Consider the following 12,831-nt stretch of genomic DNA (forward strand, 5'->3'; position numbering starts at 1 on the left):
TTTCAGGCACAAATCTTTCCCAACCATACCTGGAGATGCCAGGAATTAAACGTTGGACCCCTTTCCGTGCTACTGAGCTGCATCCCTTCTGCTAGTTGGGTGTAAAATATGTTCATCTTGCAACTTCTGTCCCTTAATTTGGCTGTCTATCCTTCACTCTTGCGTGGTGGCAAAACTCATGAAGGAATAGTTTGATTTATGACATGCTGGGGGGCGACCTCATTACTGGTTGGAATGCAGAGAGAATGAGCCCACTTGTTTATATAAGCATAAAGTAATAGAAACATCCCCAGCTGCTGTAGTCCAAGAATTTCATATTGGAGTGTGTGTGATAAGTGGCCTCCCCAGGGTAGCAACCTTTATGGTGCTCCTCAGTACAAAATAGTAGTAAATTGTTTTCTGCTTCTAAGTTGTACTGTAAGTAATATAGCTACGTTTGCAAATATATGGGACTCATTTCTAAAACTAAACATTCCATGCTTGTCAGAATACTGTGCTGATTTATGAGAATCCTTGTATTTTCACATTGCCCTGCTTGGCTAAATTAACTGGTACCAAAGCAGCATATTTAGAGGCAACTTACTTGTTCTGGCTTTAAGCCTTTATGGTCCACCTTTCCACCCAAAATTCAAAACTGTCTTACAATCCAAAGTTGGACAACTATTAGATGCATCTGCAGGGGTAAACTGGAAATTCTTACCTGTGGTCTGCCACAGAATACTGTTCCAGTTGATTTGCTCCTTGGCAGACCACCATATTTTATTATGTCATTGCTTTTATGTGGGGTGAACAGTCCTGAGATCTTCAGATGAATGGTGATATAAATTCAATAAATAATAAAGTAATAATAATAAGGAGGGTCTTAGGTTCCAGTCCCAGTTAATGACATGGCTGTCCAAACAGATCTCTTGATAATCTTGACTCTTATTAGAAAGCAGCTTTGTATGTTCAGCATTAAAAAAACCCCAAACCCTCCTTAATTCACATCCAATGGTTGCTAGTAATAATGGCTATGTTCTCCTCCTACTGTCGGAAACATTATGCTTCTGAATAGGTAAAAAAAGGTAAAGGACCCCTGGACGGTTAAGTCCAGTAAAAGGCGACTTAGGGGTTGCGGTGCTCATCTCGCTCTCAGGCCGAGGGAGCCGGCGTTTGTCCACAGACAGCTTTCTGGGTCATGTGGCTAGAATGACTAAACTGCTACTGGCGCATGGAGGTCTGTGACGAGTGCCAGAGCGCACGGAAACATCGTTTACCTTCCCGCTGCAGCGATACCTATTTATCTACTTGCACTGGCATACTTTTGAACTGCTAGGTTGGCAGGAGCTAGGACAGAGCAACGGGAGCTCACCCTGTTGTGGGGATTCGAACCGCCGATCTTCTGATTGGCAAGCCCAAGAGGCTCAGTGGTTTAGACCACAGTGCCACCCGCGTCCCTTATACTTCTGAATACTACTTGCTGAAACCGCAGAGTCGGGGAGAGTATGGTTGTGCCTCAAGTCCTGGTCTGCTTCCCATAAGGCATCAGGTTGTTGGCCACTGTAAAAACAGGCTGCTGGACTAGATGGGCCACTGGCCTGATTCAGCAGGGTCTTTTTCATGTTCTCACTCCAGCCTAAAGAACACTATGTGGTTTGATAGAACTGGGGAAAACTTATCCAATATGCGTTGCACATAGAAAACATGTCCCTGCAATGATTGTCCACAGCAGCAGTGGTAAAACTTTCTTCTGTTGGGGGCCACATGGGCTTATTGCTGTGACTGAGAGCCTTAAAGATGTTATTATTTGCTATTGTGAGATACAAAGGTGGTCCACAAACAGCTCAAGAATAATTGGATACAGCTGCTATAAATGACAAGATGGGTGGTGTGCCAGCCATCGTTTGTTTGCAAACTTTTCTAAGTGGGCTGTGTGAACTGCAGATTTTCTTCTGCTCTACTGGATCTTCCTTTTCCTTCCCTCAAACTCCCCCCCAAAAAAACCCCCAACATTTCCCTAAAACATGTCTGTTCATCTTGGATTTCTCCAACTTCCCAGGCCTTGCCCTTCTTAAACTGCTTTCTTCCAAGGCTTAATGTTTTTCATACCTTGTTTTGTGAGTGAAGGTAGTTGAACACTTGGCTTTGCATTTCCTGCTCCAATTGCTATTGTTTGTCCAGTTGCTTTGGGAAATTCCTGTATTTAATATTTTATTAGCTTTTGCAGGGACGTGGGTGGCGCTGTGGTCTAAACCACTGAGCCTAGGGCTTGCCAATCAGAAGATCGGCGGTTCGAATCCCCGCAACGGAGTGAGCTCCCATTGTTCAGTCCCAGCTCCTGCCAACCTAGCATTTTGAAAGCATGTCAAAGTGCAAGTAGATAAAAGGTACCACTACAGCGGGAAGGTAAACAGCGTTTCCTTGCTCGCCAGAAGTGGCTTAGTCATGCTGGCCACATGACCTGGAAGCTATACGCCGGCTTCCTCGGTCATTAAAGTGAAATGAGCACCACAACCCCAGAGTCGTCCGCGACTGGACTTAATGGTCAGGGGTCCCTTTACCTTTATTAGCTTTTGCAGAGGCATCAAGCAGCTAGGTATCTGCAGAGGTGCCAAATACCTTAAGGCTGTTGCATCTTCCATGGCAGTTGCTGATTTTTGTAGAAACAGATTAACAATTAACCTGTCTCCACACCAGATCTTGATGCATCAACCAAGGACCGCTGAATATTTTTCACAGCGCTGTAAACACCAGGTAGACTCCTACTTGCAACCGCTGTAGAAAGCATCAGTGTAATATGTAGAACTGCATGAACGATTGTGTGTTCCCAGGAATATGGCAGAGTGGCTCCTTTCATGAAAGCCTTGCTTTCCATTTGCTTTACCGTATTTTTAATAAAGGCTTCAATCCTCCATGCAGCAACAGATTATTTCACTGGAACCTAAGTGCCTGTTTTGAATTAGAATTTCAGCTAAAACCTCTAGGCTTTCATAGTGTCAGGGATTAATACAACCCCTTTGAAGAGATCAAAAGAGAGAATTGGTGTCTCTTGAACAGAGCATAGTCTCTTACTGGTGGTGCCTTATGTGCCACAGCCCCTAGCCTCACCTACACCTTCCTCTAATCACCCGAAATATTCTGTGAAAATGCAGATATTCTAGCCAGATACCAAAGTAAGTCTCTGAGCACAGGTTGCGCATAGTCAACATCACAAAATTCTAGGTAGTTGTGTTGGTGCACCAGGGAGAAAAAAATAAGAAGTTACAATAAGCTATTGGTTTTTATTAGTACCTCCAAAATTTGACAAGATAGTGAGCAAGCTTTCAAGTTCTCCAGAACTCTTCTGGGCACGATGTTGGAAGTCCCAAAGTATGCAGTTCTCACGAATGTTATTCTTTATATATTTAACAAAACAGTCGGTGTAGATAAAGCTGGGTGATGTTTTCTGTCCCTCAGGGAAGGGGAACTTTTTTCAACTTGAGGGGTCTCCCTCGCTCCTGGGCAACCAGTGGTGGCCAGATGCAAAAGTAGTGGAGCAATGCAGGTGGATGTTACTTTAATATACTAGTAGGCTACATACAGAACATTGGTGGCTCTGTGGCCTAAACCACAGAGCCTAGCCCTAAGGCTTGCCGATCAGAAGGTTGGTGGATCAAATCCCCGCAACGGGGTGAGCTCCCGTTGTTCGGTCCCTGCTTCTACCCACCTAGCAGTTCGAAAGCACATCAAAGTCAAGTAGATAAATAGGCGGGAAGGTAAACAGCATTTTCCGTGCGCTGCTTTGGTTCACCAGAAGCGGCTTTGTCATGCTGGCCACATGACCCGGAAGCTGTCTGCGGACAAATGCCGGTTCCCTCGGCCAGTAAAGCGAGATGAGTGCCGCAACCCCAGAGTCGTCCGTGACTGGACCTAATGGTCAGGGGTACCTTTACCTTTACCTTTTACATTCCACCCATGCAGATGCAAGAGGCTTCTGCATGCACCCACATCTCTTCAACCCTGGTTCATATTCCAGTCACATGCAACCACTTAAGGAGGTCGTGAAGCAGACTCAGTAATAGAATAGAATAATAGAATAGAATAATAATTTATTGGCCAAGTACTAATATACAGTACAGTACAGTACTTGGAATTTTGTTTCGGCTACATTGCAATGTAAAAGTACTTTATAAAAAGTGTGCAGAACACTATTTCAAGATCACCAGCAGAGTGACTTCAGAACAGGTTGAGGTGGTTGTCAGTGCCTCTGGCGCCAACTGAATGGAACTACCGGTAGTTGATAATGCTTGACTTTCGAACCTACTATAAAATTGATTCAGGGCTGTGGTTTGGCTGTGGCTGGGAGAGAGTCCCAAGCACTAGACTGGGCCCCTGGGTTTTCGGTTCCTCACTCCTTTCCTACCTTTTTCACTTGCTGCTTACAGGTTGAGTGTGGATCCTAATCCTGGTTTATATACCCTGGTTGGCCACTGTGACAACAGGATGCTGGACTGGATGGCTTGATCTGGCAGGTTGTTCTTATGCTTAGCGATTTGTATGTACCAGGATGGTGCAGCTTCGGAATAAGTAACGCTGAACAACATAATGTTGTATTCCTGTGCATGTGGCGTTACTGTTTCTTGTGACACAGAATAAGCTTAATTCTATTTAGTCTCATGAGAATAATTGAACTCCCTCTTCCTCTGTCCCTCTCATTCATTTAATATGAGACTGGTGTGAAAACAGATCCCAGTCAGGGTTGCCAACCAATCTGGGAAGTTGGGAGAGTCTCTAGAATTGATCTTTTAAAATGCTTATCTGCTGTGTTGTTGCTCAACTGTAGCCTGACTTCTGGTGCGTTCTCTTTTCTGCTTCTAGTCAGAGAAAATCGACCTGAAAGATGTAAGTTATTTCAGTTTTCCTCATGTGGAATGTTCTAGGTCATGCGTAGGTAAACTAAGGCCCAGGGGCCGGATCCGGCCCAATCGCCTTCTAAATCCGGCCCGCGGACAGTCCAGGAATCAGTGTGTTTTTACATGAGTAGAATGTGTCCTTTTATTTAAAATGCATCTCTTATTTGTGGGGCATAGGAATTAGTTCATCCCCCCCCCAAAAAATAGTCTGGGCCGCCACAAGGTCTGAGGGGCAGTGGACTGGCCCCCTGCTGAAAAAGTTTGCAGACCCCTGTTCTAGGTAGGTTGCACACAATCCTTATCAAATCTTCTTGTTCTTCCTTAGGTTTAGGGGCCAAGCGGTTAAAGAGGAAAATGAGAAGATTTTTGAGACCTGGACATGACCCAATAAGAGAGAGGCTCAAGCGTGACCTTTTCCAATTTAACAAGGTAAGTTTTGGACGTGAGTGCAGCCTAAGCGGAAACTAGTATGAACGCTTTTAAAGAGCAGCCTTCCTAGGCAAGCTGGAAGGTGTGGGATCACTTGTAGTTGTGTGGGACAATCCTTCTTCGGCCTTCAGGTTAGCTAAACAAATATTTGGTAAACTGGCGCAGGGCTTGCCAACAATGTGCTTTTTATGTATGTATGTGCCTTAAGCTAACGAATTATTTCCTGAGTTCCAGATGGACGGTCAGATCTTGTGACTTTTATTTATTTATTTCTTAAGGCAGAGGGGGCCTTTATCTCTTGTTTAGCAGTATTTTCTCCTTTGAGGAGTTAAACGGGAGCTATTTTGGTTTGGCTATAGCACTGCTGTTAAATAAACATGTATGGGGCGGTGTACAATTCTCGGGCTTACATGCACTTCCGTATGCTTGGATGTGGTTGGGAGGAGTGTTAGAATATGCTTCTTTTAAAAGCTTAAAAGCAGTCTCTGTGTGCTGCTGATCGCCGAGGTTAAGAACTGTGGGAAAAGTGCTGTATGTTGTGTTCTTCCTTTGGCAGCAGGTGTGTTATGAGCCAGCGCATTAATTGCTAAACCACGGTAACGGTAAATGGATCTCTCTTAGGATGTACAGAAGCTTGACCTTCAGCTAACATTTTGCTGCTTCTAATCTTCCATCGCAAAATGGTGTAACTATCAGCTCGGATGTAGTAAAACATTTATAGAATTTGTGTGGTGTATATTGTATCCTGCAAACTCTTTTACGTGAGTGTGTGTGTGTGTGTGTGTTTTGCAAGTGCTCAAGTAGTAATTTCCACAGCTTGATGTTCATGAAAAGGAGTGTCATGTGGATAAAAGGATGGTGTTGGGGAAAAAAACAGGAGGAAAGGTATGTAGGGCTTTGGTTGCCATGTTTAGCAGTGGCAACCGTAGCTGGACATGATTGCTGCATGTATTTTGTAAATGCTGGGGAGAGCTAAGATGATTTGATTGCTCAGTTGGATGCCACACCAAAGCACTCCTATCTTTTAAGAGGTTGAAGCTTTGCTTTTGTTCCATTTTGGGAACGATAACTTGAGACACCTCTGTGTTGGAGTGTGTGTGGTTTTTTTCATGCGTTGAAGCTATACAGTGGTATCTCGGGTTACAGACGTTTCAGGTTACAGACTCCGCTAACCCAGAAATAGTACCTCGGGTTAAGAAATTTACTTCAGGATGAGAACAGAAATTGCACGGCGGCGGCAACGCAGCGGCAGCGGGAGCGGGAGGCCCCATTAGCTAAAGTGGTACCTCAGGTTAAGAACAGTTTCAGGTTAAGAACGGACCTCCGGAACAAATTAAGTTCTTAACCCAAGGTACCACTGTAATCTAAATAACACCCATGGAAATAACACCTAGGAAACCCTGGACAGTAACCAAGTGCCAGAGTCAGCACATTGAAAGGTTCACTGTTGACATCTGAACCCAATTTGCTATTATCCTAGGAGCGCATTTCATACTTTGATCTGCTAAAGTGTGAACTAGGTGTATAGGAAGTGTGCCTGTTTAGACCCCTTTTTCATATTGCTCTACTGTATGGGTAGGCAAACTACGGCCCAGGGACCGGATCCAGCCCAATTGCCTTTTAAATCCGGCCCACGGACAGTCTGGGAATCAGCATGTTTTTACATGAGTAGAATGTGTCCCTTTATTTAAAATACATCTCTGGGTTATTTGTGGGGCATAGGAATTCGTTCATTCCCCCCCCCCAAAAAAATAGTCCGCCCCACCACAAGGTCTGAGTGAGGGACACTATACTGGCCCCCTGCTGAAAAAGTTTGCTGACCCCTGCTCTACTGCTTAAACTGAAATCTGCAAACGTTACATTTTCATCAGGTGTCCTGTTAATCTATTCTCAATTTCTCTGGTGTATGTTGTGTATATTCGTCAAAGCAGTAAGATTTGGTGGCAGGGAAAGCAGACAGCTTGCTTAAAAAAAAAAAAAGCCAGATGCTTGCAATTCATGTACAACTTGAACATATCCCCTTTTAAAATCTGTGCACGAGATAGGGAGAGGGAACAATTTATAACGGTGTCATTCGCCTGTGATAGGCTTTCCAGTGTTTTTCAAGGTAAGATTAAATACTTCGCAGTGCTGGAGTGCCTTGCATACCCTGTTTCTCATATTTTAAGACATACCCATAAAATAAGACATAGCAGGATTTTTAAGCATTCAAGGAATATAAGCCATACCCTGAAAATAAGACATAGTGATAGGCGCAGCAGCAATGCTGGCCGCAGCAGGAGGAGGAGGAAAAAAATAAGACATCCCTTGAAAATAAGCCATAGTGTGTTTTTTTGAGGAAAAAATAAATATAAGACATGTCTTATAATATGAGAAACACGGTAGTTAACCATTGACTCAGTCCCATATCTACAGAGCAGTACTAACTTACCTGTTCTTAATTAACTATTTGTGTTCCATATGGGAAAGTGTTTTTCTCGGTGGTGTGCTGCCTAAGTGGAATGTTTGCTTTTCCCGTGTGAAGGACCCTTGTAAGTAGTGTAAAACTGTCAGATTAATTGACATTTTCATGGGGGAAATTCCAGAACCTGGTAATTTAAAGCATGTTGAATCTAATATTCAAATTTTCAGCGTCTTAGTGAAGGTGGTAGAAAAGCTCATTAACTACAATCTTAGGGATATGTTCAGCTCGCTGTGTGGAGTAATGCGGTAGTGACTCAGTAGAATGCCACTTTTCTCAATGAGTTTATCAAACCTCCTTGGTGATGAGAAACCGCTATTTCCATTTTTAATTGGCAGGTTTTGTGTGTGCGTGCACATACACTTTGCTTAGAAACCTTTTTCTTGTCTCACCCCCCCCCCCCCTTTTACTATAGGTTTTATTCAGCTAACTTTTACCTAGAGTTAACACATGGAAACTAATGTACAAATGGGAGGTTGAGGTATAATTAGGGATGTTTACTTTGGGGTGCATAGTTCATGTGTGGGGCTTTTAAATCAGGAAATGGTGCCTTTTATAATTAAACCAACCATTTCTAAGGCTTGTGCCTCTTCCTGCACCAGCGTAAGTCTATCGTACTGTAATGATAGAAACCTTCTATCCGAAACTGGTGGAATGCTCTGTCTACCTCGCCTTTGCTGTGAAATCTCATCCACCCAAGTACCGTAGCACAGCCAAATTCATGGCATTTCTAAGTCAAATCCATGCCCTTGATGACTCATTAGTAGTGACACAATGCTGGCAACTTTTCTATGCGTGCATGTACATCGTCTAAGCAGTTCTGTCCTTGCTCAGTTCTATAATTATTATTTTTTTCCAGGTTGGCTGGGAAGCCGGTATAAAATCTTGGCTGGTATGGAAACACTGGATTCCCGCTGCACCTGCAAAGGCTGAACTTGTAGATGTGGCTGTCAGTGCAGTGTGTGGTTATAGCCACAAGCTGTTCTTAATTGTTTCTGGGATTTTCCACACACCCCCACCCCCACCCTTTCTGGGACTTTTGTTCATGCAGTACATAAAAAGCAGTTTCTCTGTCTGTGTATATTGAATAGCATGACAAGGGAAGTGATAACTTACTGAGTGCAATTTCGGCTTCTTAAAAAAGAAGAAGTTGCCAGACTCTACGGCATGTTTGTCTACAGAACAGAATGGAAAACAGAACTTCCTGATTGTAGATTCTGCTTTTCAGCTATAGCCCCTCAAAGTGGCTCCTGCGGAGGGAGACAATTCAGCTGGAACAGAAGCCAGGTGTCTTCTGGTGGTGGTGTCTTTGCCTCCTTCCCTCTCCTCTGCATCCCTTGTGGCTGGGTAGTCTGTTGGTTGTTCACCCTGTGTCAGGGGAAGAGGACATATTATTGGTAACCCTTGGCTTCTGAACGGAGAGACGAAAACTTCTTGGAATTTTCCCTTGCGCAGCGCTTAACTGTTGGGCGGTTCAACAGTACAGTACAACAAATCCAGCATTGCAGGGGTCAGGCAACCTGGCTTGGCATATCCCGAGAATAAAATCCCCAGTATTTCAGCAGTTCCTTCTTGCAAGGTGTCTGCTCTCTGGCTACAATTTTAAGTGCCACCCATGCTGGATTAGGCACTCCGCCCTGGTTTTGAAATAGTGTAATAATAGAATTGTGGAGGAAAAGAAAGAGGTGATGCATAGCACAAAGTTTGCAGAGGGACTGGGGATGAGAAATCCTGAGCAATTCTCCTTATATCATTATTTCACAGAGACGCTCTTCTAGTGGTGTCTTCTCTCTTATTTCAACCCCCTCTGCTTTTTTATATTTTTAACCCCCCTCCTGCTGGACAGTAGATAGACAGTGCAAAAACAAAACTATGCCGTGATAAATCCCTGAAACGAGATATTGATAAGGTGAATAATATTAAAACTCAACTAATGGTTACTCAAAGAAACACAATAGGTTTCAATTTCCCAAAAGAAACTAGGATATAGAAAAGACATGAAAATCTCAAAATAACCTCTAAATAAAGTAAACCTTGACGAGGTGCTGGCATAGCTGCCAAGTTATCCCTTTTTTAAAGGGAAATTCCATTATGCTGAATAGGCTTCCTCGCGAGAAAAGGGAAAACTTGGCAGCTATGGGTGCCGGCTAAGTGACTTGTTTCACTGGAAAATCTCTATCTGTTTCCTCAGCGGGAAAATGTTAAGGGGCTGAGGTTTCCTTCTAATCAAAACTCAACAGGAGCTGTAAGCTCTGAAAAGAATTGAAAATTAGATAGCAGTCAGGGATAAACTTCCCCAACATAAGGCTATAGTTGTTTAAACTAAAGGTTAGCTAACCTATGGGACAATTCAACTAATGAATATCATTGCTCTTAGAAAAGATTAAGTAAAGGGCTGGGAAAGCTCTCCTAGTTGTGATGGTGTGACGCCATTGTTCAGACTGCCTTTTTGGACATTAGATAGAGGCTGTGCAATAAGGACTGGGGTTTATGATGGCAGCAAGGGAGCTATGACACCCACAGTCAATAACGTTTGGGGTGGATGTGCGGGTGCTCCAAGAGACTGAGCTGTGAATCAGAAAGTCCCCAGTCCAAATCTTGCCTCTGCTAGGAACTCATAAAGTGGCTTTAGGCAAGCTGCTCTCTTGGCTTCAGTCCCTGCCTCTGCAATACAGGGGATAATAATACTGACATGTAGAGTCGTCGTTTTTTGGTTGAGTTTCAAAACTGGATCATGCCCGCAAAGCGCTTCAAACACTTAAGACTTTGTATTGTTTAAGTATCACGTGGGAAGAAGCTCTTGGTGGTTTTCAGCAGATGCACAGTGTAATGTTGAGCCTCCAAGCCTTACAAATTGCATCAGATCCAAGGGTTAGGATTGGTGGGTTCTCTGACTGCAGTTCCCATGTATTACTACTGCAGCAGGGAAAGAATGCTTTGAAACTGAACCTTCCCCCCCCTCCCACCCCAAATGGCATGACCTCTTGCCCTTCCAGCTGCAACTGTTGAGCATTTCCCACTTCTAACCAAAATCTAGCCCCTCCAACATTCTTTGCCTTTTTTTTTTTGCTATTCTAAAGACAAGTCTTAAAACCTGCTGACTTTCAGGTGGTCTTTAAAAAATAAAAGAGACATATTAAACGCCCTGTTAATGCAGCTCCTAAAAGCCAGCATTTTATTTTCATACACTTGCAGTGCTGGCAATCTGGAGTGCTGTCCAGCCTTCATTTAAAACAGGCACCCCCAAACTCGGCCCTCCAGATGTTTTGGGACTACAATTCCCATCATCCCTGACCACTGGTCCTGTTAGCTAGGGATGGTGGGAGTTGCAGTCCCAAAACATCTGGAGGGCTGAGTTTCAGGGTGCCTGATTTAAAATGTCCATCAATTATTGTGAAGGTTCCTTTTTAAACTAGGATTTAAACCTGCCCATTTCGTTCTTTGTTTTAAGGATTTCCCAAAGCAGCCAGCGCTTCCAAGACTCTTGTCTGGATGTTGCAACATGCTTTTTTAACAACAGCAATTCCTGAAAATTGGAGGGAATGCTCCAGTTTGGATCCCTGTTCGACCCTGGAAGGTTTTGTTCTCATGGCTGTTCTTTCCTTCTGATTGTCTCTGTAGGTTCCTGTGTGTCCTTGCTTGGCTCTCCACATTGCAAGAAGCCCAGCAGAAGCAGCCTGCAAGTATTGTGCTCCAGGCTGGAGTCTAGGCTGAGGTGCTTAGTCATAGGTTTCTGCTGCTAGGTAAGGCAGCATCACACACACACTACTTGAGAGGCAGGCTGGAGTCTTTGCAGCTTTATTAAAGCTCTTTCCAGGTTGATATATTTTGACGTTCCTGCAGATAAAAGCAAAGCAAAAATTAAAGCAGATGTGAGCACTTGCAAAGAAGCCATATATGATGCTTGGTTTTACTTAGAGTAGTTCCATTGAACCTAATGAGCATGACTGAGTTAGATGCATTCATGTCAGTAGGTCTGCTTTGTGTAAAACACAGTGGAATACCACCCAATGGCTTTTGAGTTGAGGTTGAATTTTATAGGTCTATAAATATTTGCCAGAGTAAATGCCAGCATGTACCAATTTTAAAAACAAGGCTCTGAGCCCACCTTACTTCTCTGAACATACTGGCCTTTAATGGCTTCTTATCTTGAGTTGCTTGCTAGGTACTTCTGTGTTTAGTTTCCTCCCTTTAAATTGTGTCCACGTTACGGGTGGGCAGACAAATTTATTGAAACAGTTTTATATTGATCTCTTTTTCTGTTGAGCTGGACAGCTCTGTTGGTAGAGCACGAGTCTCTTAATCTCGGGGTTGTGGGTTCAAGCATCATGTTGGGCAATTCCCAATAAATAAATTGCTCTATTAGAAGGGACTTGCCAAAAGTGTTTACTTTCAATGCCAGGCTGAAGTCCTGAATATCCTTTGGTGGGAAGATACTAGCCAGTGTGCTGCCTGAAGAGCAGTTCTGTTTGGCTCTGTTGTCCTGTTTACAATGGCATGTTTGCTGAGAGCAGTATTCCTCTGCCATTCAGACCATTACAAGGAACATTGAGGCAAGTGAGTGCCTTGCAGGAATCTTCTGTTAGACGGATGGGGAGGTTTAGGATGAAACTCTTCAAGGAAAAGAAAGGAGTGGTACCTCCCTCTTAGTTTGGCTCATGTAAAAGCTCTTTGGGGCAAGCATGTCTCAACTGGCGGTGTTAAGTTCGCTGATTGGCAAAGCTCAGCTACCAGACAGGCTGGTTCACCTGTGTTTTACCTAACTGGAAGCATTCCACTTAATTCATACCTAAGAGGGGTTCCTTGCTTTTTCCAATGTCTCCTAACCTGCCCCGTTAATTGATGTAAACACAGGCTGTGTCTCATTGACTAAGCAGTTGTGAAAATCTGATTCACCACTGGCTAGACTTCTGCTCAACGCTCTCTCCCTTTCTAAAGGAGAATTCTGCAAAGCAGCTGTTCTCCTCGCAGTTGTAAAGAAAAACCCAACAACAATGGCAGAAGTGAGTGAAACAGCTGCCAATGTAAATCCTTTCAGTTTTGTGCTGGAGTTGGCCTGCTGGTTTACCA

The 12,831-nt window shown here is 43.7% G+C and overlaps 1 protein-coding gene across 8 annotated transcripts in view; it reads left to right on the forward strand.

Moving 5' to 3' along the window:
• The window catches only part of LLGL2 (LLGL scribble cell polarity complex component 2), a 70,521-nt gene that overhangs the window by 10,220 nt on the left and 47,470 nt on the right, over positions 1-12,831 (forward strand). For all 8 annotated transcript variants that reach the window (XM_035104469.3, XM_088661559.1, XM_035104468.3 and 5 more), the window contains one exon: positions 5,197-5,300. In XM_035104469.3, coding sequence (XP_034960360.2) covers positions 5,226-5,300 — 75 coding nt within the window. In that variant the 5' untranslated portion in view covers positions 5,197-5,225. Of the gene's footprint in view, positions 1-5,196; positions 5,301-12,831 lie in introns of those variants that run through there.

Source organism: Zootoca vivipara, chromosome 2 (assembly GCF_965207765.1).
Source record: "Zootoca vivipara chromosome 2, rZooViv2.hap1.1, whole genome shotgun sequence".
NCBI lineage: Eukaryota > Metazoa > Chordata > Lepidosauria > Squamata > Lacertidae > Zootoca > Zootoca vivipara.